The following is a 24,864-nucleotide window of genomic DNA, read 5'->3' as shown; positions in this document are numbered from 1 at the left end:
GGTTTCAGCCCTGGTCAATGCGTGAACCTTCGAGTGAAGTCATGCCTCACTCTCACTCCCTCTTACTCAAGCAGAATTCTGAAATCTGAATCACTCCCCTTCTCCAACCCTAGCCCCTCTTCGAGCCACTGCCGCCGTCCGTCCGTCGAGCTACTGCCGTCGTCGGTCCGTCAGCCACTGCCACCGTCCGTCGCCCGCATCCCTTCTCTCTTCGTCCTGTTCTTGAAGTGTCCAACCCCTGCTCTCTCCTTCCGCGAGCTCGGCCCATCCGTCGTCTTCATCTGCTCGCCGTCGTGTGGTCGGCGTCGTCCGTCGCAGCAACGCACTCTGCCCAGAACCCCAAAGTTCGAAGGTTAGTTCACTGCTCACTTCTTCTGCGTTTTTTTATTTATGCCCTGTTCAATGATTATTTGATTACTGATTATTTGAATGTTTTGTATTTTAATTTTTTATTGAATGATTATTTGATTACTGATGAGCTCTGGTTCTGCTGTGTTGCTGTTTTTGTGTGTTGTGATTTTTTATTGAATGAACTCTGGTTCTGTTGTGTTGCTGTTTTGTGTGTTCTTTATTTTTTATTGAATGATTATTTTGCTGATTATTGATTATTGAAGGTCTTGTGATAATTGATTATTGAATGTCTTTTGATGATTGATTATGATTAGTGATGTGCTGCTGGTTTTGCTGTGTTGTGTTTTCCTATGTTGTAATTTAATTGGGCTTAGATTGTGATTGTCTTGATGAATTCTTTTAAATATATATTTTGCTGTTGCTATTGTTGTTGTGTTGATTCATAACAGTCTGATTAATTTTTCATGAATTCTTTATTCCATGGGAAAAGGAAGATTAAGTTAAGGTAATTAGACATATTGTTTGTGTCATAAATCATAATTTCTTAATACATTTCAGGCTGATGTAGAAAAAATTGTGTTTAGACTGTGATTGATAGAAGAAGAAAATACGAACAGAGCTTAAAAACTGAAAAAGAGAAGTTTGTTTAACCAATCTTGAACTTCTTAGTAAGCTAACCAAAAATATCTACCTAATAACTAAGTAACTTTGTTTAACCAATCTTGAACTTCTTGACACTAGTTAACTGTTTAACCAATCTCGCCGTCGTCTCGCCGCCTTCATGCTGCTCGTCGTCGTCCTGCTCTCCGTCGCGCTCAACCCCTGTCGAAGGTTAGTGGCAGTGCTCAGAACAATACGTTTTTCTTTTTATTCTCTGTTCTTATTTCTGAAAGTGAAATCATGGATAAGATTACAGGGGTTTTGTTTTTGTTGAAATTATTGATAAAAAATGGCTATGCTATCCTGATGTTTTTGAATTTCTGGCTCTGCTCTTTTTGAATTTTTGTTGATGATTTATTGATTTCAGGGTTTTTGTTGATTATTTTTGTTGTTTTTGAATTTTTGTTGATGATTTATTTGATTTTGGTTTTGTTGTGCTGCTGATATTTTTTATTGTGTTGATAAGAGCTGCTGTTTTTGAATTTATACAAATACTTTCCCCTTGTGGAAGCTTATGGCAGGAATTATGTATATTGTAATTCTTCCTCAATGTCAATGTATTCCCGAGGCCTTTGCTTCAAATTTTAGGGCCAATGTTTCTGACTTGGTTAGTTTATTTGTTTTTTAGTTTATTTGTTTTCTATCCTTTGTAATTGTTACTTATATCTATGAAGAAAAAAGGTGAATGCATGACATGTTTCAAAGTCATGCTGATCATCAGTGATTATATGTACTGCATTTTTTTGTTTGATATTAATCTTATAAGATTTAATTTCCCTATGCTATCTTTCTAAAGATGGTTTACACGACTTAATGTATGAATTTTCACCATCATCTGAAAACACATTTGATTGGATGCTTGGAAAATATTTAATACTATCAATGTATTAACTATTAAACAAACATGTTCTGTAATTTTATATTATAGTAATAAACATGTTCTATAAATTTTATTGTGTTGATGATTTATTGATTGTTTTTTATTGTGTTGATGAGAGCTGCTCTATAATTTATTTATTATTTTATTCTAAAACAGTTTTTTCGGTTGAACTACGGTTGGACCGGTTAGACCAGTGAACTAGTAGACCAGTGACTAGAGCGGTTCGATGACCGATCCGGTTCTCAGAACCTTGCGTAATTCTCTCACGGTTCTAAACTCCTGGTTTTGTCACACAAACACACTCTCTCCGTGCCATGGTGGAGCTCCCCAAATCCCTATCACCCCGCCGCCTTCTTCAGCTCCTCAAGTTCGAGAAGGACCCACGCGCTGCCCTAACCCTCTTCCACTCCGCTATCCTCCGCCCTGGCTATACCCACTCCCCTGCCGTCTTCCACCACGTCCTCCGCCGCATCGCCGCTGCCGACCCCTCCCTCCTCCTCCTCCCCCACCTCCCCCGTGTCATCGACGCCATTCGTTCCCACAACTGCAAGTGCACCGAAGACGTTCCTCTTACTGCCATCAAGGCCTACGCCAAGAACTCAAAGCCCGACGAGGCCCTCCACCTCTTCCAGAACATGGAGACTCTCTTTGGGTGCACCCCTGGAGTAAGGTCTTTCAATACTCTCCTCAATGCATTCGTTCTGTCCAATCAATGGGATCGCGCTGACAGGTTCTTTGCTTATTATGAGACTGTTGGCGTTGAGCCGAACTTAGAGACTTACAATGTTTTGATGAAGGTTTTGTGTAAGAAGAAGCAGTTTGATAAGGCCAAAAGGTTGTTGGGTTGGTTGTGGGAGAAGGGTCTGAGGCCTGATAAGTTTACTTATGGGACTTTGATCAATGGGATGGTGAAATGCGGGGACTTGTGTAATGCGTTGGAGGTGTTCGATGAAATGCCGCAACGAGGCGTGGCAGCTGATGTGATGTGTTATAACATGGTCATTGATGGGTTCTTTAAGAAGGGGGATTCATTGAGGGCAAAGATGACCTGGGAGAGGCTGCTGAGTGGGGATTCGGATGTGTATCCAAATGTTACAAGCTACAATATTATGATCAGCGGGTTGTGTAAGTGCGGGAGGTTCGATGAGTGTTTGGAGATATGGGAGAGGATGAAGAAGAATGAGAGGAAGCATGATTTGTTTACCTATAGTTCCTTGATTCATGGGTTGAGTGAGGGAAGGAACTTGGATGGTGCCAAGAGGGTTTACAAGGATATGGTTCGGAGAGGGATTCAGCCAGATGCCGTTACATGTAATGCCATGCTTAATGGACTGTGCAAAGCTGGGAAGATTGAAGAAAGTTTCCAGTTGTGGGAGGAGATGAAGAAGTATGGTTGTCGCAATGTAGTAAGTTATAACATATTTCTCAATGGTTTACTTGAAAACGGGAAGGTGGAAGAAGCATTGTTGCAATGGGATGCTTTGCTTGAAACAGCTTGTGGCACGGATTCTAAAAGTTACGGAATAATAGTTCATGGTTTGTGTAAGAATGGGTACCTGAATAAGGCTTTAAGGTTGTTAGAAGAGGCTGTGCAAAAGGGAGGTGATGTTGATGCCTTTGCTTACTCCTCAATGATAAATGCGTTGTGCAAAGAAGGAAGACTTGATGAAGCAGCTGAAGTTGTTAATGTTATGGATAAAAATGGCTGTAAATTGAATCCTCATGTCTGCAACGCAATAATTGATGGGTTTATCAAACATTCTGAACTTGACAATGCTATTCAATTCTTTCGCGAAATGAGCATCAAAGGTTGCTCACCAACTGTTGTGTCCTACAATATTCTTTTAAATGGATTATGTAAAGCAGAAAGATTTATTGAGACATATGATTACATTAAGGAAATGTTGGAGAAAGGGTGGAAACCAGATATTATCACATACAGCACCTTGATAGATGGTCTTTGTCAGAGCAAGATGATCGACACAGCCCTTAGGTTGTGGAATCTGTTTCTTGACTCGGGATTTAAGCCGGATATCAGAATGTACAACATTGTTATCCATAGACTTTGTTCTTCTGAAAAAATGGAGCATGCTATGCAGCTCTATTCAATGATGAGACAGAAGAATTGCATTAATCTTGTGACCCACAATACCATCATGGAAGGTTTTTACAAAGTTGGGGACTGTGAAAAAGCATCAAACATTTGGACGAACATCTTTGAAGATGGCCTTCAGCCAGACATCATTTCATATAACATCACTCTTAAGGGACACTGCTCTTGGGGTAGATTGACGGAGGCAATTAGGTTGTTGGATCATGCTTTGGAGTGCGGTATTTTCCCAACTGCCATTACTTGGGATATACTAGTTAGAGCAGTGATTTTTTATGAGGCTTCAACCTAATTTTGGATATCAAATACAACAATAGTAATCAAGCTTTCTTCCATTCCGAGTGGTTGGCTATGCCTACATGAACAGACATTGATGGAGTTTTACATTGACCAATTAAGGCACCCATTCTCTTCCATTCGGATTTGAGACTATGTAAGATTTGCATTACAGTACAGGACAGTCAAACTTTAAGTTATTTTGTCAGCTCGCACTTTTTTCTTTCACTTGTTGAGTGCATCAGCTATAGGTAATTTTTCTTCTTTTCTTTTTTATTTTTTTTTAAATACAAGCATAATTTTGGTTTCCTACTGGCAAAAATTTACATATACGTCTGGTGTTTTGGGTCCAGGAAGTTATAGTTTAGATGCAATTCAGCTTGTAAACAAGTGGGACCTATGGTGGAGTTGTCTGAACTCTGAACTCTGAACTGAAAGTATCAAGTGCTTGGTTTGTGGGATATCTGAGTTCCTCGGGTTTTACATGAATTGGTTTATTTCTTTCTGGTGGCATCAAGAGGTTCAGGCAAAGACTACTATACTTCATTACTGGTACCAGCTTATTACGATGTGAATAAGGAAATACCCTGTATGGCTTTTCATTTATTGATTAATGATTCTAAATGTACAGTTCCAAAAGCTATGATGATATATATATATATATATATATGTAAAGAACTTCATGAGCATCACATGGTAACTCTGTTACTCTGGGTTTGGTGATTATAGTTGTATCACCGAAATCAGCTACTGTTGATGCCAAATCAAAGCCGTGTGATGTTATCAGTCCCAAGTTGTAAGCCCTCACTTGGGTTTATTGCATCACACACAATGCATCAATGGTATTACCCTTGCGGTGAATCACAGTAAAATTGAACTTCAGTTATTTTCCTCATTGTTAGTCTTTCTCGTTCTCCCAGTTTCCGATGACATGTTTTGTTCATAGATGAACTGAGAAGTTAAAGCCACAAGAATAGCGAAAAGAACTGCAACCTTTCTCCAATCAGTGGAGATGAAACAGCAATAGCCTTGACTATTCCGATGCCCAACAAGCCAATGAAGAAAAGGTAAACATACCGCCTGGCTTTTCCACCAGCTTTTTCTCTAATTAAATCTTTGATCTTTTGTGCTTCCACCTTGGCTTGTGCAATATCAACAGGGGTCTTCTTTCTGAGGTTCTTGAAGAACAAGCCTTCATTTCTGTCGTCCTCCATTTGAACTTCAAATTCCTTGAGCTCGTTTTCACGGTTTGAAATCTCTTGTCTGTTAAGTTCTGTAGATTCTTCGAATTCTAGCATTTTGCGCTCTATGTTTGCTGTTATCTGCTAACCACAAAAGAATAGTGTAAGCGGATAGTTACTGAAGTTCTTTTCTTATGGATTTTCTTTCATGCTACACATGATTTATGTGGTTTAACTAAATATCATACTCTGGCATCAGCTTCATCTAATCCTTTGAGGGCCTCTTCTCCAATTTTCTCAAACTCAACTATGGCTTCTTTGCTAAATTGGGTCAAATATGCGGACCGCTTGTCTACATAATCCATTAGGCGGATCTTTTGAGCTTCAAGCATGGCAATTTGTGCTGGCAACTCTTGTTGGCGAGTATCACCAGGTTGGGAATCAGACTCGTTAGACTTGCAGCGGCCGAAGATGGAACTTCTTTTGTTTTGGAGGAGCCCTGTGCAGTGGATATCATACTTGCTATTGGTAGGACTGAAAGAAGGATGAATGGCTTTGAGGGCAATCATCCTTTTGTTACCGTGAAAGTATGTATTCATAACTCAAGGTTGAAATAGAGAAAATTAAATGAAAGGGGGAGAAATGGGGTGCAACGTCTTTTGAACCTTTTGTTCTCTGTACATTATCCATTTAAATAATGATGGTGATGTTTTTGTCCAATATAAAAAGGAATAGGATACTCTGTTTTATGCTCTAAATGCCTTTTAGTTTGGTATGATCTTGGGAAATTCTATTTTGGTCGACGAAATTTCATTTTGGTTGTGCATGGGGATTCTATTTTCTAACCTATTCAGTTTTGGATATCATAGTCATTTTTGGGTCATTTTTTATTCTAACTCACCTCATGGAGTGTTGATGTCGCTATTCTTTACCATGCTGGAGGTAACCAAAACGATGTCATTTTGGTTTGGCGTCCATTGTTGGGCAAAATTACGCCATATGAGTGCAAATATGAATCAAAAACAGTTTGTGATCAAATATAGAAATTCGTTCGCCTTCTACACTTCCACTATCATTCTTCTTCTTTTCTTCTTCAATAGCAAAAAGCTTAGGATTCGGTTTCTTGGGATATTTAAGAAAAAGCTTAGGATTCGGTTTCTTGGGATATTTTGTGTTGCAACGATGGCAGTGACAACTTGTGGGTTAGATTATCTTCTACTCATTTGGAAGCAAGCATTTGCAGCATTATCATATGTAATGATGGTAACTTTTGTTTTTTCTTTAAGTATTGATTATTTCATATAGATAATATAATTTATATATACCGATTTATAAATTCTGAACCCTAAATTATAAACACTAAATCATAAATAATTGGTAATAATCGCTAAGATACATTAATAAAACAATTTAACTACAGAACCAAGGATTTTTGTCAATTAAGTCCAACTAAGTTGATCTAAATTCAACAAAAACAACTTTAATCACACTAACGTCTAAACACGCGCGTTTAAATAATGCAAAACATATCCATCTTCGTCTTCTCCTTCTCCTTCTCTGTTTACTTCTCCTCCTTCTTTTAAATTCGCGCACGCAGCTTCTTCTTTTTCTCTTTCGTTATTGTCATCACCAACACCAACATTTTGCCAACATCTTTATTGGTTTTGATTTTCTCTTGGTGCCATCATTAAATAATTTTGGTTCATTTTTTAGTTTATTACAATTCATTTGTGTTAATTGAGGTTCATCTAATGCTGCTGATAAGAATTAACCAAATTTGTTTATTTCTTAAGTAACTTCGGTTCATTTCTTAGTTTATTAAGGTTCATTTGGATCTAGAAATGAATTCGATGTGTGTTAATTGAGGTTCACTTGATGTTGCTGATAAGTATTAACCAAATTTTTTAGCAAAGAAGAATGAAATTATTCATTATCACTTTATTCAATTGCATTAGACTCCACTCTATTCCATTCAATTAGTTCATATTTGAACAAGCAGTAAAAAAAGCTTAATCATCAACAAAAACACATTAAATTCATTTCTGGATCCAAATGAACCTCAATTAAACTAAGAAATAAATCGAAATTACTTAAGGAATAAAAAATTTGGTCAATATTTATCAGCAGCATCAACTGAATCTCAATTAGCATACAAATGAACTGAAATTAGTTCAGATTTGAACAAACAAAAACACATCGAATTTATTTTTGGATCCAAATGAATTTCAATTAAACTAAGAAATGAACCGAAATTATTTAAGGAATAAAAAATTTAGTTAATACTTATCAGCAGCATCAAGTGTGCCTCAATTAACACACAAATGAACCGAAATAAATTAAGAAATGAACTGAAATTATTTAATGATGGTATAAAAAAAAATCAGAACTAATAAAGATGTTTGCAAAATGTTGGTGTTATTGGTGATGACGATAACGAAAAAGGAAAAGAAAAAGAAAAAGATGTAACATTGAAGAAGACCTATGTGTGAATTTGGAAGAAGAAGGAGGAGGAGGAGAAGAGGAAGAAGGGAAGAAGAAGAACCTGCGTACGCGAATTTGGAAGAAGAAGAAAGAGGAAGAGAAGGAGAAGGAAACAGAGAAGGAGAAGGAAACGAAAAAGGAAAAGGAGACGCGTCATTTAAAAAGTTGTTATAACAATTTGGTTAGACTTAATTAAATATTTTGCTTGAATGTAGAGCTTTATTGTTAATAAAAATTGTATGTAGTAACAGACAAAAATAATGTAATTTATATATACCGATTAATAAATCCTAAACACTAAATTATAAATAATTGATAATAATCACTAAGATATACATACATTAATTAATAAAAATTGTATGTAGTAATGGAAAAAATAATATAATTTATATACACCAATTAATAAGCCATAAAACCCTAAACCCTATGATAGGGCAGAGTATGAGATTTAAATGAATCTTAATTGAGATAGAATTGAAAAATAAAAAAAATGAATAAATGGTAATCGGTAAAAATATTATATTATTAATATTATTAAATATTATTTTTAGTATTTTTAATATTATTATTATTATTAGTACTATATTAAAACTAAGAAAAAAATTGAGTTTATTTGGAAGCCACTTTTAGAAAAGATTTTTTTTAAATGATCTTTTATAAAAGTAAAAGTGATTTTATGTTTGAATATTTCATATAAAAAGATTTTTTTATTTATCAATTATATTTGAATCAAATAAAATAAAATTATTTTTTTTGTTCATTTATTATGTGAAAAATATTTTTTAAGAAAAAATCTTTTAAAAAAACATGTAAATTGTAATTTTTTTTAAAAAAAATGTTTTTTTTTAATTTTTTAAATATTTTTACTTTTAAAAAAGATGTTTTTTTTCTAAAATTAAGAGTGAGACTCGAATTCGAGATCTCTAGATAAAGATGAAAAGATTATGCCATTGAGTTATAGCTTGTTGACAAAGAATATTAACTAATACTACTAACTAATATATGTATATACTGTATGCATTAAATGAATGAATAATTTTTTTTTTTGGGGTGAAGAAATGAATGAAGCTTTGATCGGCAGTTCAGCAAAGGGAGGTGAAAGGGAATAAGTAGAAGTAGAAGCTGGGAATGACACGTGGAAGAGCAGAACCCAATTGTAACCTAAAGGTGATTAAGAGAAGCTTCGTCACCAACGACTTCATTCTGATCCAAAATGACATCGGAGTACAAAAATCAGGAGAAGAAAAGTTGACTGCTAATTAGAAGGGACCTTACAAAATAGTTGAGGTTCTAGGCAAAGGTTAGGGTTAAGTACGATTTTGGTTCCTAAGGTAGAGAATGAAATTTTTTTTGTCCCCAACCCCTTTTTTTATTTACAAATTCGTTCCTAAAATTTAATTTAATTTTAAAATCGTTGTTCGAACCAAAATATACTTCTCTTTCTTCTCCAAAATTCTCATTTTCTATTCTTCTTTTTCTTCTTCTCCATTCCAACATCATCTCTTCTTCTTTTTTCTTCTTCTTCATCAAAACATCAGCAACAACAACAATAAAACAATGTAATAAACATTAAAAAAAGCAACCAGAAGCAGAAACAACGGAATTAGAAGCAGAAACAGAAGCAACTAGAAGCAGAAGCAATGTAATTAACAAAATCAAAAAATCCACAAATCAAACAAATTCAACAATATAATTAACAGAAACGGCGAGGAGTAGAAACGGCCGGCGAGGAGCAGCGACGACCGGCGACCAAGCGAGGAGGAGGAGCAGAAACGGTGAGCGGTGCGCAACGTCCACCCTCGCGGATCTGTTGGCGTCAACGTCGAGCGAGAAAGAGGAGCAGCGGCGAGATCCAGCGGTGAGGACCGAAAGACGAGGAACAGTGGCGGCGGCGAGGAGCAGCGACGACGGCGGATTCCCTTCCCCTTCCCTTCCCTTCCCCCTCTTCTTCCCTGAATCCCCCCAAAGCATGATTCGCTTTAACCCGTTTTCTTTTTTCTTTTTTTTTTATTTAATATTTTTTTAGTTAGGAATAATTTGGTAATAAAAAATAAAATTTTGGTAAAAAGGACGATTTTAAAACTAAGTTAAACCTTAGGGACGATTTCAAAAGTAAAAATAGGTTGGGGACGAAAAAAATTTTCGGCCCCTACCTTAGGGACCAAAATTGTACTTAACCCCAAAGCTTACTACAAAGTGTCCGACTTCCAAGGGCGGGAGCTCTCGAGGTCTTGGCATGCTTGTAACCTAAAGAAGTACTACAGCTAAGTAGCAAACCTCATGTATTGGTGTACTCCTTTTTCCGACTATAAGGGTTTTTTAATGAGGCACCAGCACGAGGACTAGGGGTACCCAAGTCCCTGATACGCAGATTTGTAAAGGAATTTTCTAACTATTAATAAAAAATTCCTATTTCTTTCTTAAAAAAAGTTTCCTATTTAAAACGCATTAATTTAAGCTCAACAAACTGTGAAAATCATTGCCCGACCTCAAATGGTCGGTAAGATGAAGCGACGAGGTACAAGTTAATGTAAGAAGTTATGTAAACAACTCGTACAAAGCGATCTCAAGAAGGACGGATAAAAAACGAGCTGTAAAAGTAACTTAATAAAGGTTGACTACTCGAAGTCGGAACTATGAAAGGAAACTCGTAACTTAACAAATGTTGCTAAGGCTTAAAAGTCAAAGCAAACTATATTCAACTACAAGAACATAACTTCGTTTCAAAAACAGAAAGGTTCTCTGTGATATAAAAAGAACAAATTTGAACATTGCTTCATGAAAAAATTGTGGAAACAACTAAAATAAAAGGTAAAAGTGTTCAAGAAAATTACCATCTATTACAAAAATTAAACGTCATAAAGACCCACAGGTCGGGCCATTCCAAATATCAAAAATAGAAACCAAAGAACTCAAGACATCTCGCCGAAAAGAGGATTAAGATCCTCGCCCATAGCAACATCATTTCCCTCGACCGAAGGGGTTGCAGGATGCATGAAAATCGGCACGGCCGAAATAGCAGCAGGAGCCAAAGAAGAGGCCTCCACAATAACAACCTCATGCTGGACCTCGGATGCCGAGGTTTGACCAACCAATAGGACCGAGGTCTTTAGGTTAAGAGGAGGTCTCCCATCCTCATCAGGAGCTGGAACGATCTTACCGTCAACCACAATATTATCAGTACTAAAAAGAGAAAGATCAAGGTCGGGAGCAAGGACCTTGACCTGAGCCTCTAGATTCTCAAACATCTCGTCCACCCTTCGGCCACGGACTCTTCCAGCTCGACATATCTCTCTTTCATCTTGTCCAGCTACTCCTTCAACTCAAGCTTCTCCCCATAGGCGCGAGTATAGCTCTCCTCAAATCTCTTCGCCTTCTCTTCGGCTAAGTAGCAGCAGCCTCCGACTTACTCGTCCTTTTCCGGGCTCTCTCCAGGTCGGCCCTTAAGGTCTCCCTCTCCTCCTTCAGCTCCTTCTTAATTTCACTTAACCTCTCTACATTAGCTCGGGCGGCCACAAGAGCATTGGCCGTGGCTTGGATAGGAGTGCTCCTAAGCACCCTAGCCAGAGAAGCGCACACACCGACCATGCGAAGCCCGCCACGGGTCAATGTCTGGAGGTGGTTTTGGAGGGCGAGGTCGTCCATACTCAGGTGATGATGGGAAAGAATATTCTTTTCACCCTAAGCCAAAGCATGAAAGTTTTTTGTGTATATGCTATCCTCCTCGGCTACCTTCTGTTTCTTTGAAGGAGGTTCAGTCGAGGAAGGATATTGAGGAGAAGAATCATAGGGTATAACCCAGGAGACAGAGGTCGGAATAATTTTTCTCAAATCAGAAGGGCCCAATTCCGACTTCTTTGGTGAAGATCGGGCAGAGGAAGTTCTGTGTTCTTTTTGCTGAAGGCTCCGAGCTACAACATTCTTCTTCGTATTCCTAAGTGTCCTCAAAGCAACAGACTTCGGGCCATACTCTCTGCAAAATGAAATGAACTAAGTTAATAACAACAATAAAAATGACCAAAGTTCAAAAAGTAAAAGGAAGAGAGAGCTACCCAGCTCGAATTTCAGAAGGCTAGGATCTCCTAAAACTCTCTTTGTATCCAAGTAAGGAGCTCGGCCCCAAGCATCCTGAAAAAAGTCTACTACACTCCTCTCAATGTCGTCTAACTCGTGTACCTTCTGCCTAATGGTAACCAGAGTATCTTGCCAATACAAAGAGAAATGAGGCTCTTGATTTTCACTCAGGACTCTCTCAACAACCCGGGCCTTAAAAAAGTGATTCTTAAAGTCATGAAAAAAAAATCATCAAAGATGGAGAAAACCTTCCGACCTTGGACAGCTCGGAAGGATATCCATCCCGACTTTTTCGAAGAGCTATAGGGTTTGGTTAAAACGAAGAGATAGAAAAATACATTCAGAGAAGGTCCAACACCCAACTCTCGACAAAGGAGTTGGTATATTTTCAGAAAAGTCCAAGAGTTAGGGTGTAACTGAGTGAGGGCAAGATTGCAAGATCACAGCACATTAATTTCGAAATTAGTAAAAGGAAATTGGACACCTAACCTAGTAAAGAAACAATAATAAGCATAAAAGAAAGGTCCCTCAAAGTCCTCTAGGGGAGGAAAACACACCCTCTCTTCCGGATCAGGCGCCACTAACTCATAGTTTCTCTCATCTTCCCTGTTCTCACATATGCGTTGGTGCCTACCGAATTCCTCACAATACTCCCTATCAGTCACAGGGACACAAGAAAGGACAGTAGTATCTACCCAAGCTTGGAGATTAGGAGGGACTTTGGTCGACATACTTGTAAAGACAGAGCGTGACATAAAGGCTACACCTACATATGGAAAGTAAAAATATCGTCACTAAAAGAAGTCAGACCTCGTCCAAAAGAAATCGGACAAAGCCAACAAAATCAAAGAAAGCCACTTTTTCCACATTTCTTTAAAGAACAACCAAAAGGTGTCCCTCCCATGCAATATCGTCACATCGCAGTGATCCCATTAGGGGCAATACAGATACAAACAGGTATCAAGAGAGTAACAGCTATAGTCTCACAAAAAGAGATTCTTTTAAACTCAAAATGTTCTACACCAGACTCAAAAGAAAGCCAAAACAGACTTCTCAACAAAGGCAATGCAATAACAATGAAAGCAAACCCAAGAAATTGACAAACACGGTGTACTAACATCAACACCATCACTTAGAACGGTCTCAGGAAAACAAAAATTTAAGTTCATCAAGAGGAAAATAAAAAGAAACCAAGAAACCAACCTCAATGAAGATTACGCAAAAAAGAGGGGCACGCCTAAACAGTAGTAAAACTCAAACATTCCTCTCCACATCGGCAAGGCAAAACCTTCAGAAAAATTCAGGATAGAGAAGTCTTTGAAGCAAGAAGCAATCAAAAACAAGAAAAGGAAGAGAAAATTTTTCACGAAAGGAAAGAGAAATGGAACTGTCTCAGAGATATGAAAAAGAGAAGAAGAGGAGTTGAAAGGCTTTTTATAAAAGACAAAGGACAAACGACTCCCTTATTCCTCCTTAAAACGTATGCGGATCCCAAGGAGAAAACTGTTTGCGCAACATTTGTTCTTCATTAAAGTAGGCAACTTTTAAATTTTTTGAAAACATGTTGGGTAACCTGACCTCTAAAAGGGGACGTACCCGACGTCAAAACCAGAAGCCACAAGTTGCTTGAACCCGACCCATAAAATGATCAGGACTCAAACAGGAGCACTGTTCATATATACCCTAACCTAATAAATAAGAGTCAGGCCCAATAAAGACAAAAGGCCCACCCCAAAGGATTATCTCTAATACCCAACTTTTTTAAGAGGTCGGATGCAGCGAAAGGACCGGCTTGTAATTATCTGAATAAGTAACTGCCTCCCCAAATCTCTCTCGCTATCTCTATCTTCCTAAAAGATAGATCCTAACGGACTCCCCAAGATAAAAGGAACGGTTATCCATCATGAAAGATGGAACTACTCCAACAAAGGTAGATATCAACTCTCTACTATAAATATGGTGACACCCCTCCAGTATACTCACGTTCTAATCTACAAAAAAATCTGCCTAAAGCCCTTGCTAACTTAAGCATCGGAGTCTCTTGCAAGTACTACCCCTCACCTCCTCACGAGAAACTCGGACAGGCGGCACCTCGACACCAACAAGTCGGATGCTGCCATAATCTGGACCTCACATTCAGACCCAAATCAACTAATTTAAATGAGATGGTTTCTAGAAAATAATGTGATAGCAGTTTTAAATTACGTGACTTGATCGCTACAATTTAAATGGACAGTTTTAAATTACGTTTTTAAATTGGCAGTTTCAAATTACGTGACTTAAGTTAAAATCGCCCATTAAAACCGTCTATCTCCCATATTAATTGAAATGTTCCCGTTTGTAGAGTAACAGCGTGAGAAAGTTATTAATTTAAAATTTAAAATATAGATGAGATATAAATTAATTTAGATAGATTTAAACAGTAACAAAAATATATCGAATTTTATTTTTTAAATCGATCAAAATTATATTTTTACGATTTTGTTAGGTAGACAATAACTTTTGTAAACAATGTGAACAATGGACTTTAAAATTCACCCAATAAAGTAAAAAAGCACTCCACCCCCTAAATTACCTCCTAAACCTTAACATTAGAATAACCATATGCACACCTAGTGAATTGAACATCCAACCATAGTAAATTGAATCAAAAGAAATAATCATCCAATTAAAAATAATGAACATAATCGTCTGCATACTTATTGAATTGAACATCCGACATATCCCTTGTTCACATTATTTAGTATTCTCATTATCTACCTATACTTTTCCATAAAGTAAAAAACACTCCACCTCCAAATTATCTTATAAACTTTAACATTATGATAACCCTCTGCACACCTAGTGAATTGAACATCCAGTTATTGTTAACTGTGCATGAGTAAATCGAATCAAAAAGAAATAATCATCCAATTAAAAATAATGAACATAACCATCTGAATACCTATTGAATTAAACATCTGACATATTCATTGTTCACAATGTTTAGTATTTTCCTTGTCTACCTATACTTTTCCATATTTTTAATACCGTTTTATTATTTTAAAAAATTATATTTTTCTACAGATACTTATATTTCGTTACAGTGTAAACGAATTAATTATGAAACAAAATATATAATAAAATAAAAATTCGTAAATACGCTCTAAATTATATATATTGATAAATAAAATATTTAAATTATTTATTTATAAAAAAAATCCAATAGATAGATAGATAGACGCTTTTTAATTTTATTATGGAGAAGGTAATGATGTAGGACAGCGATATAGAGAAGCAGCGTGCTTTACACGGACGGTCCGATTTGCTATAGAATAATAGTGCTTTTTGTTTTATTTAAAAAAAAATTTTCATACAACACGGACAGTCCGATTTACTTCTTCCAAATTTCAAAATTTTTCTCCTGCAAATTGAACCATCTAATTTACCCATGATATTTTCTTTTAAACATAGCTTGCATAGTCCGACTTATCTATAACACAAATCAGAAAAGACTGCCCCCACAAATTGATCTAGTACCATTATACCCCATAAAGCAGCATATCACATACATGCCTCCAATAACAAAAAAAAATGAGTCATAGATAGATTACCTACTCTCAATTCCTTTTTAAATAATCACACATGCACAACACTTAAATAATCACACATGCACAACACTGGAACAAAAGAAAAGTGAAATATGGCCCCTTTATTCTCTCTCATTTGAGTCATATATAAAGGGTTAAGTTATTGAATGGTCCATCGTTATCTAGCATTGTTATTGAACGGTGAGGATTGTGTAGTAGCGGTTGTTACACGTACTCTCTCACACCTTAAATAGGATCTCTAATCCTAAGTACTAACCTCATATAAAATAAATATAAATAAATTAAATAAATATTAGCAAATTATTAAAATTTATTATTTTTAATTATTAAATTAATTTTTTTAGTATAATAATTTAACAACATATTTTATCACATATTTTTAAACACTAATAATTAATTATAATTAAAAATAATAAATTTTAATATTTCTCTAACATTCTTTAATAAATAATACCTTTTTTAATTTCCAAATTTCATTTGTAAGTTACATTGTCTTAGTCATAATCAGTTAATCCTTGTCTTGTTTTGGAGGCAAGATTAACACGCACCGAGTGGCCAACCCCAAATGTTTTTTTTTAAATAAAAATAAAAAATTATAATAAAACTTGTGCTTAATTTTTCGTGTGTGAATTATTATTGTCTCTAATTTTATATGTCTCGGAAGTCATTTTCTTACCTTTATAGTTTGGATGGATTAAATCTGAACAGTATCTTGTTTTTCTGCTGAGAAATTGTGGGAAATAAAACCTGTCATTTCTTTTTCTCTACCTAAACAGAAAAAAAATATATATATATATACTTCTCTTTCTTTATCGTTGGGGTTTCTTGGTGCTGAATTTTAACTTTAATTTACAGAACCCCAGAAGCAAAGTTTCAATCCTTTCACCCTTCCCTATCGTTCCCCTCTGCTTATTGTTCATGGAGCCTTCTATTTGCCGCTGAATTGAATTTTTTCAAGTAAAGGAAGAGAGAAAGTGGAGTAGAGAGAGAGATAAACACTGGAACAAAGGGAAAAATGGCGAATTGTATAAATGGGGTTGCTTTTTCTCCGTTGTTCAAATTGAGTTTGGTGTTTTCTTCTTCACCACAGAAAAGACACCCTTTGTTGTTTCCTTCATCACCTCACTTTGGCTATGCCCTTAAACTGTTTGATGAAATTTCACTGAGAAGCTTCAAGCCCCGAAGTTTTGCAACCCTTGTTGCTGCAAAACCCTCCTCAGTAAGAGGGTTTAGGCCAATCAAATCTGTGGAGCTTGACCAGTTTGTGACCAGTGACGATGAGGAAGATGAGATGAGTGAAGGGTTCTTTGAGGCAATTGAAGAGCTTGAGAGGATGACAAGGGAACCCTCTGATGTTCTTGAAGAGATGAATGACAGGTTATCATCTATGATATACAATACTTCATTTTTGTTCATGTATGCGTATTATATGTGTATCTGCATCAAATTTTACTTATTGTGTTGTACTCAATACCTGTATTCCTATTTGTGCAACATAGGTTATCAGCAAGAGAATTGCAGCTTGTGTTGGTTTACTTCTCACAGGATGGGAGGGACTCTTGGTGTGCCTTGGAAGTGTTTGATTGGCTGAGGAAGGAGAATAGGGTGGACAAAGAAACCATGGAGCTCATGGTTGCCATCATGTGCGGTTGGGTGAAGAAGCTGATACAGGAGCAACATGGTGCTAGTGATGTGGTTGACCTGCTTGTGGACATGGATTGTGTTGGGTTGAGGCCTGGTTTCAGCATGATTGAGAAGGTAATTTCATTGTATTGGGAGATGGGGGAGAAGGAAGGCGCGGTAGCTTTCGTCGAGGAGGTCTTGAGGCGTGGCATCCCTTATGCCGAGGCTGACGATCTTGAAGGACATAAAGGAGGTCCAACTGGTTATCTTGCTTGGAAGATGATGGTAAGCATTCCTTGACATTGTTCACTATGATTCATGTCTAGTTTTACATCTTTGGAGAGTTAATCTTCTGTTTGAATCTAGTATTGCGAAAATCTTAACCGATAAGTAAGCATCAGCAATTGATGTCTGGTTTTACTATGATTCATGTTTGGTTCCCATGCTTTAGATAGTTAAGGTGTCTCCTTAGTTGGAATTCTTTCCGTTTTACATTGCAAGGATTTTATTGGTTTTCTTATGTTGCTTTACTTTGAGTCAAATTGATTACACTTTTTCTTGTTCTATCTTTTACTCTTGGGTAGTGTTGTTATTATTTCAAGTAGGAAGAATGCATTACCTTTCGTTACCCTCCTCATCTCTGATCCGAACATCGAATTGGAGCTTTATTATCCAAATTGTTTGTTTGGAAATTGCAATAGCTTGATTTTGGTTGTTCACTTGTTTTTTCCATTATATTTAGTCAATTTGTATTTTTACCTTGATGTTAAATTCCTGGTAAGTTCCTTCTTCATAATTGTGAGAATAGGGTCTGAATTTTCGATCTATGCTGTTTTCCTGTGACACTTCATGCCCCTATTTTAGTAAATACGATCAGGGAAGGTTAGGGGGATTTCTTTTATGAGGAACAACATTTTAGACTAATGAAATCTGATGCATATCAAGCCACATATGTCACGGCCAAATTGCCTTGTGTTTTATTGAATAGCATATCAATTATATATACAGTACTCTACCTAACGATTAGCTACCTGATTTCCTAATTATGGTAATGCAAGATATTTACAGCTAATAAAACGGGATACACCAAATCAACTAAAAACTGAAAGGAATTTGTTTTCTAATAATTCCTAATATTTAGCCGTGACATATGTGGCTTGATATGCATCAGATTTCATTACCCCCCCTCAAGTTGGGGCATGTAAGTTACTAATGCCCAACTTGTCCAACATTGATGCGAATGAATGGGAGCTCAGAGCTTTAGTCAAGATATCGGCAACCTGAGATTTTGTTGGGACATAGGAGGGAAGGATGAGGCCCTGGATGACAGCATCACGAACAAGATGACAATCAACCTCAATATGCTTAGTACGCTCATGAAAAACAGGGTTCTTAGCAATATGAAGTGCTGCCTGGCTATCGCATGAGAGAGGTATGGGTTGTGTGTGGGAGATCCCGAGACTCAAGAGTAGTTCCTTTAACCATTTGAGTTCACAAGTGGTATTAGCCATGGAGCGGTACTCGGCTTCTGCAGAGGACCGTGACACTGTATGTTGTTTCTTTGTTTTCCATGAAATTGGTGAGTTGCCAAGGAGAATAACCCAGCCAGTGAGAGACCGACGAGTAAGAGGGCAACCCGCCCAATCAGAATCACACCAAGCATGCAAGGTAAAATCGTTTTCCCGGCGCAATAAAACACCTTGCCCAGGCCGGCCTTTTAGATAGCGAACAACTCGTAAGGCAGCCTGCCAGTGTTCTTCATGAGGCTGGTGCATGAACTGAGAAAGAATGTGAACACTGTATGAGAGTTCCGGGCGAGTGAAGCACAAATAAATGAGACGACCAACCAAACGACGATACTGGGCTGCATCAGAGAGCAAAGGTCCTTCAGCCAATGCAAGACGATGATTTTCTTCAATAGGTGTAGACACAGGCCGAGAGCCAAGCATGCCAGTCTCCATGATAATATCTAACGCGTATTTGCGTTGGTTAAGAAAAATGCCAGTAGGAGAGCGAGCCACTTCCACCCCTAGAAAGTATTTTAGTTTCCCCAAGTCTTTCATGTGGAAGCATTGATTTAAGTAGTCCTTGAACTGGCGAATAGCAAGAGAATTATTACCAGCCACGATAAGGTCATCAACATAAACGAGCACCACAAGTTGAATATTGTGATGACGAGAGACAAACAATGAGTGATCGGAGGCACACTGCTGAAACCCGTATTGAAGGAGGGCAACAGAAAGTTTAGAGAACCAGCAGCGCGGAGCTTGGCGGAGTCCGTAGAGGGATTTTTGAAGTTTGCACACCATGCCAGGAGTAGGGACATGAAACCCCGGTGGCAATTTCATATAAACATCCTCCTCAAGATCCCCATGGAGGAAGGCATTGTGAACATCCATTTGATGGAGTTCCCAATCCTTAGCAGCGGCCACAGCTAAAATAGTGCGAATAGTTACCATTTTTGCGACCGGGGCGAAGGTTTCATTATAATCCAGCCCTTCAATTTGATGATTACCAAGAATGACGAGGCGTGCCTTAAACCTTTCAACTTGCCCGTCCGAACGATATTTGATGCGATAAATCCATTTGCACCCCAAAGCCTTCTTCTGCGGTGGTAGATGTGTAAGGTGCCAAGTACCATTGTCCTGAAGAGCTTTAATTTCAACGCTCATGGCTTCTCTCCATCGAGCATCACCTATTGCCTCATGAAAATTTGTGGGTTCACGTTCTTCGCTTATTGCTGCGAGGAAAGTACGGTGTTGCACAGAAAATTTATCGCATGACATATATTGAGATAAGGGATAGAGTGGACCTGAGGAATGTGATGGAGAGGGTGAAGAGATGGACGGGTTTACGATGATGGTGTTGGTGACAAAATCACGCAGCTTGATCGAAGGTTGCTTTACTCGGTGTCCACGACCCAGAGGAAGTTCAGAGAGCGTGGTGGTGTCGGTAGAAAGAGGCACATCATCTGAGACAGTTGGTGAGGGGCTGCTGGTTTCGATGAGGGGTGAAGCTGTCCTTGTTGGGTCTGTATGTGGAGATTCACCTCCCCCAACAACAACGATGGACTCGTCATTGGAATTAGTCTGAGGAAGGACCTCCTCGTGATCAAGTGTGGACTTATTATTAACGGGCTCCAAAAATTTCTCCTCATGCACTAAAGAAGTGGAAACCAAATTTTCTTGGGCCAAACACGCAAACGGGAACTCGGTTTCTACAAATTTGACATCACGAGATATAAAGAAAATATTTCTTTCCATATCATAAAGTTTCCATCCTTTCTTTCCAAATGGGTATCCCACAAATGTGCATGTACGAGTTCGGCTGGCAAATTTATCACCCTTGGTTTGTTGATTGTGCGCATAACACAATGAGCCAAAAACTCTAAGATGATTATAGTCAGGTGGTTTTCCATGTATCATTTCAAAAGGAGTTTTCCCGTTAAGAACAGATGATGGTGTTAGGTTGATCAAGTGTCCCGCAGATAAAACACATTCTCCCCAGAATCGAATGGGCAAAGATCCTTGAAATCTCAGTGCACGAGCTACATTAAGGATATGTCTATGTTTTCTCTCCACCCTTCCATTTTGTTGGGGTGTCCCAGCGCAAGATGTTTGATGAACAATTCCATGCTGCAAAAAATATGGACGCATACAGATGAACTCGGTCCCATTATCACTGCGTACTTCTTTGACTTGTTTATTAAACTGTCTTTCAATAAGAGCAAAGAAATTAATCATCACACTTGACACTTCCCGCTTTTCACACAACAAATAGATCCAAACTGCTCTTGAATAATCATCAACAATTGTTAAAAAATAAGATGCTCCGCAAGAAGAGGGGGTACGATAAGGTCCCCATAAATCACAATGTATTAAATCAAAAGGATGTGTTGCATGAAAATCACTTGATGGAAATTTATCTCGTGTTTGTTTAGATTTTTCACAAACTTCACATAATTTATTATTCTCTTCAGATTTACAACCACCATTCAAATTCGGCAACATTTGTACCACTTTATAGGAAGGATGTCCCATTCGCTTGTGCCAAAGATCAATACTACTCTTCTCTTGGGTTTGACATGCTGTGAATTTGCGAACACCACGGTACATGTAGAGCCCATCTCTTTGTTCACCCGCTCCAATCAGCATCCTCGAAATGAGGTCCTGCATAGCACAAAGCTCATGAGTAAATAGTACAGTACAATTTGCATCCTTTGTTAATTGTGATACTGAAATCAAATTGCATCTTAGTTTTGGCACATATAGAACATTGGTCAATTTAAGTCCTCCATCAAGAGTCACCGTTCCCTTTGTATTAGCAAGAACTTCTTCTCCGTTTGGTAGCCCCACCGTGCATCCTTCAATACGCTCTAGACCCCTTAGATCTCTTGAATTCCCTGTCATATGGTTAGAGGCTCCACTATCTATAATCCACACAACATATCCTTCCTTACCAGTCATGCTTTCAGTTCTACTTCCGTTGTTGCCATTTAGCATCTCTAACAGCGTCTGCCATTGTTTTTGGCTAAGTCCAGTCACTGCGCTTCCTCCTATTTCTTCTTCATGGTTACTTGATTTTTCTGTTGTGGCTTGTGCTGTGTTGGCACGTATGACAGCCCCCCCTCGCAAGCGTCCTCCCTGCTTATGCGAGGTCTTGGTGTTGCTTCCCTTTTCGTCTCGAGATCGATCTCCCCACCATTCCGGATACCCAATCAGTTGAAAGCACCCCTTGATCTCGTGTCCTGTTCTTCCGCAGTGAGAACATACGAGTGGCTTTATTTCATTTCGGCTTTTGTGCTTGTACCCAGTGTGTACTGCCAGTCCCATTAAGCTTCCTTTGTCTTCCTTGGTTCTGCTGATCATCTTCATTCTCTCTTCCTGTACCAAAGTTGCATACACCCTGTTGAGAGAAGGTAGAGGATCCGTTGCGAGAATATTAGATCGCACTGTGCCATAGCTTACGTCTTCTAACCCCATTAGAAATTGATGCACCTTTTCTTCTTCCCTTCTCTTATCTAATCGTGACCCAATGTCACACTTGCAGCCTCCGCAAGAGCATCTAAGCACTGGTTCATGGTTTGCCAACTCATCCCAAAGAGTCTTCAGTTTTCCATAGTATTCCACCATAGCCAGTCCTTGTTGTTTGCACTCGGCAAGTTCAGCTTTCAATTGTTGAATTCTAGGACCATTCACGATGGAAAATCGCTCCTTGATTTCTTCCCAGAGATCCTTTGCATCTTCAGCGTATGAGATGGTGGAGCGCAGCCGTGGCTCAATCGTATTCATCACCCATGAGACAAGCATGGATTGAACCGTCCACCAATCCTCCATTTCAGATGCCCCTTCTTGTGGCTTCTTGTGAGTTCCATCTAGAAACCCCCATTTTCTCCTAGCACGTAGCGACACCTTCACAGCTCGAGCCCATTCTTCGTAGTTCTCTCCTCGTAATTGCACTTGTGTGATTACGTTTCCAGGATTGTCGCTAACGCTCAGATCATAAGGCGATGGTCCTTTGTTGGATCCATCTTCGTCCTTTTTTGAATCCTCTCTTTTTGGAGGAGTCACACCTACTCCAGCCATTTCAGCGGCGGAGGTTTCTTTTGTGTGATGATTATCAGAGCCAACCTAGCTCTGATACCATGCCAAATTGCCTTGTGTTTTATTGAATAGCATATCAATTATATATACAGTACTCTACCTAACGATTAGCTACCTGATTTCCTAATTATGGTAATGCAAGATATTTACAGCTAATAAAACGGGATACACCAAATCAACTAAAAACTGAAAGGAATTTGTTTTCTAATAATTCCTAATATTTAGCCGTGACATATGTGGCTTGATATGCATCAGATTTCATTATAGACTTCAGCAACCAAAATGTATATCAGCATTGTTTAATGTTTTTCACTCTTTCCAGATACTTTTGGCATTTTCATATCATAACTATCTCTCAAAGTGTATATTAGAAGAATAAGTTACAAATCTATGTTTTCTTTTCTAGGTCGAAGGTGACTATAAAGGTGCCGTTAGATTAGTGATTCATTTTAGGGAATCTGGCCTGAAGCCAGAAGTGTACAGTTACCTTGTTGCAATGACTGCTGTGGTTAAGGAGCTGAATGAATTTGCCAAAGCTTTACGAAAGCTGAAAAGTTATGTCCGTGCTGGTTTGGCATCTGAGTTGGACCTAGAAGATGTTGAACTTGCAGAGAAGTATCAATCAGATCTTCTAGCTGATGGGGTGCGCCTGTCCAATTGGGTGATTCAAGATGGCAGCTCATCACTCCAGGGAGTGATCCATGAGAGACTCCTTGCCATGTATATTTGTGCCGGCCGTGGAATCGAGGCAGAGAGGCAACTATGGGAGATGAAGCTCGTAGGCAAGGAGGCCGACGGAGATCTCTACGACATTGTTCTCGCCATTTGCGCCTCACAGAAGGAGGCAACAGCAACAGGGAGGCTTCTGACCCGGTTGGAGGTCGCAAGTTCTCCTCAGAAGAAGAAAACACTGTCGTGGTTGTTAAGAGGCTACATTAAAGGCGGCCATTTCAATGAGGCGGCTGAGACAGTCATGAAAATGCTTGAATTGGGAGTATTTCCGGAATATTTAGACAGGGTAGCTGTGCTTCAAGGTCTAAGGAAAAGGATACACCAAAATGGGAATCTAGATACCTACCTAAACCTATGTAAGTCCCTCTCCGATGCAAATCTTATAGGACCATGCCTTGTATATTTGTATATAAGAAAATATAAGCTTTGGGTTGTGAAAATGCTCTAAAGAGAGAATGAGCTCATTCAGTTATAAATCTCCAACCCCTTTTGTTTTGGAGGCAGAATTGTTTGTGTATACAACAAAGCATTGTATAATTTTGTATAGTCCTATAATGCCAAATGGACCAATATAGCAGCATAGCAATGTTGTAATGAGTATGTATGTATTTATGTTTGTGCATATTAAGTATTCTCTTTCAATTTCTTGTGAATCAATAGATGATTCAATGATAATTCGTATTATTAATGTTTTTGGTACATGATGTTAAGAGATAAGAATTTTCAATAGGGTGGTAAAATTATACTGAACTTCTGCGTGCTAGGGTTCATTGTAATCATATCATATTCACGTCCTTTTGTTTATTTTTGAAATATGAAATAAGATTATTTTTATTACTTAAATTGCAACAGAAATGTCATTACCAAGCATGTGTTTTGCACACAACTAGTTTGTTGTATTTTATTATATTAAAATTTATGGGTAGTTACTGGTTGGTTAGTGTAATTGTACTGAACCTGTGGAGAGAGTTTAAATTTATCCTGTTTAATTGTTCTTTTTCTTCAATGATATATCTTTTTTTTTGTTTTGGACATACAATGATATACCTTGTTTCTTAGACTTTCGGGGTTGCTATGGTGTACTTGTGTCCAGTGGCGGAGCTTAGTTCAGACAAGGGGGGGCCATGGCCCCCCCAAACTTTTTATAAAAAATTTAGTAGTACTTTTTCAGAAGATAAAAAATAGTTCAATTGACTTAAATACTTTACTATGACTTAAAGTATCTAATAAATTCAATAAACAACACTCTCTCTATCTTTAAGTTCAAATATAAAAAATAGATATTTTTATTTATTTAATTTAA

General features: G+C 37.9%; 2 protein-coding genes, 1 long non-coding RNA gene and 2 pseudogenes across 17 annotated transcripts; 2 read left to right on the top strand and 3 right to left on the bottom strand.

Moving 5' to 3' along the window:
- Positions 1–6,216, top strand: LOC107648264 (Pentatricopeptide repeat (PPR) superfamily protein). Of its 15 annotated transcripts, XM_088500894.1 has the most exons (7): positions 1–352; positions 1,093–1,182; positions 2,048–4,528; positions 4,631–4,829; positions 5,224–5,344; positions 5,437–5,621; positions 5,718–6,216. In XM_088500894.1, exon 3 carries the CDS (start codon positions 2,206–2,208, stop codon positions 4,291–4,293), a length of 2,088 nt encoding a protein of 695 aa, XP_088357020.1. In that variant the 5' UTR covers positions 1–352; positions 1,093–1,182; positions 2,048–2,205; the 3' UTR covers positions 4,294–4,528; positions 4,631–4,829; positions 5,224–5,344; positions 5,437–5,621; positions 5,718–6,216. The 15 variants fall into 15 exon arrangements, with proteins under 15 accessions (XP_088357020.1, XP_088357021.1, XP_088357013.1 ...); XM_088500895.1 differs by having other exon boundaries at positions 2,048–4,434; positions 5,437–6,216; XM_088500887.1 differs by having other exon boundaries at positions 4,909–5,344; positions 5,437–6,216.
- On the bottom strand, positions 5,157–6,063 carry LOC107648370 (uncharacterized; annotated as a pseudogene).
- A 4,635-nt stretch (positions 6,217–10,851) lies between the features above and the next one.
- On the bottom strand, positions 10,852–12,744 carry LOC148575579 (uncharacterized; annotated as a pseudogene).
- A 3,591-nt stretch (positions 12,745–16,335) lies between these two features.
- On the top strand, positions 16,336–24,183 carry LOC107648154 (pentatricopeptide (PPR) repeat-containing protein). Its single transcript, XM_016352160.3, has 3 exons — positions 16,336–16,980; positions 17,103–17,511; positions 23,236–24,183. Exons 1-3 carry the CDS (start codon positions 16,619–16,621, stop codon positions 24,007–24,009), a joined length of 1,545 nt encoding a protein of 514 aa, XP_016207646.1. The 5' UTR covers positions 16,336–16,618; the 3' UTR covers positions 24,010–24,183.
- On the bottom strand, positions 21,025–21,837 carry LOC148575578 (uncharacterized). The gene is made up of 2 exons (XR_015902187.1): positions 21,686–21,837; positions 21,025–21,395 (listed from the first exon to the last, which is right to left on the bottom strand). It is a non-coding gene; the product is annotated as an uncharacterized LOC148575578 (long non-coding RNA).
- Positions 24,184–24,864: the final 681 nt, after the last annotated feature.

The sequence above is a fragment of the Arachis ipaensis genome, chromosome B1 (assembly GCF_059453495.1).
Source record: "Arachis ipaensis isolate K30076 ecotype BB chromosome B1, ASM5945349v1, whole genome shotgun sequence".
Taxonomy (NCBI): Eukaryota; Viridiplantae; Streptophyta; class Magnoliopsida; order Fabales; family Fabaceae; genus Arachis; species Arachis ipaensis.
Note: the sequence above shows the minus strand (reverse complement) of the source record. Positions and strands in the feature narration are given on the sequence as shown.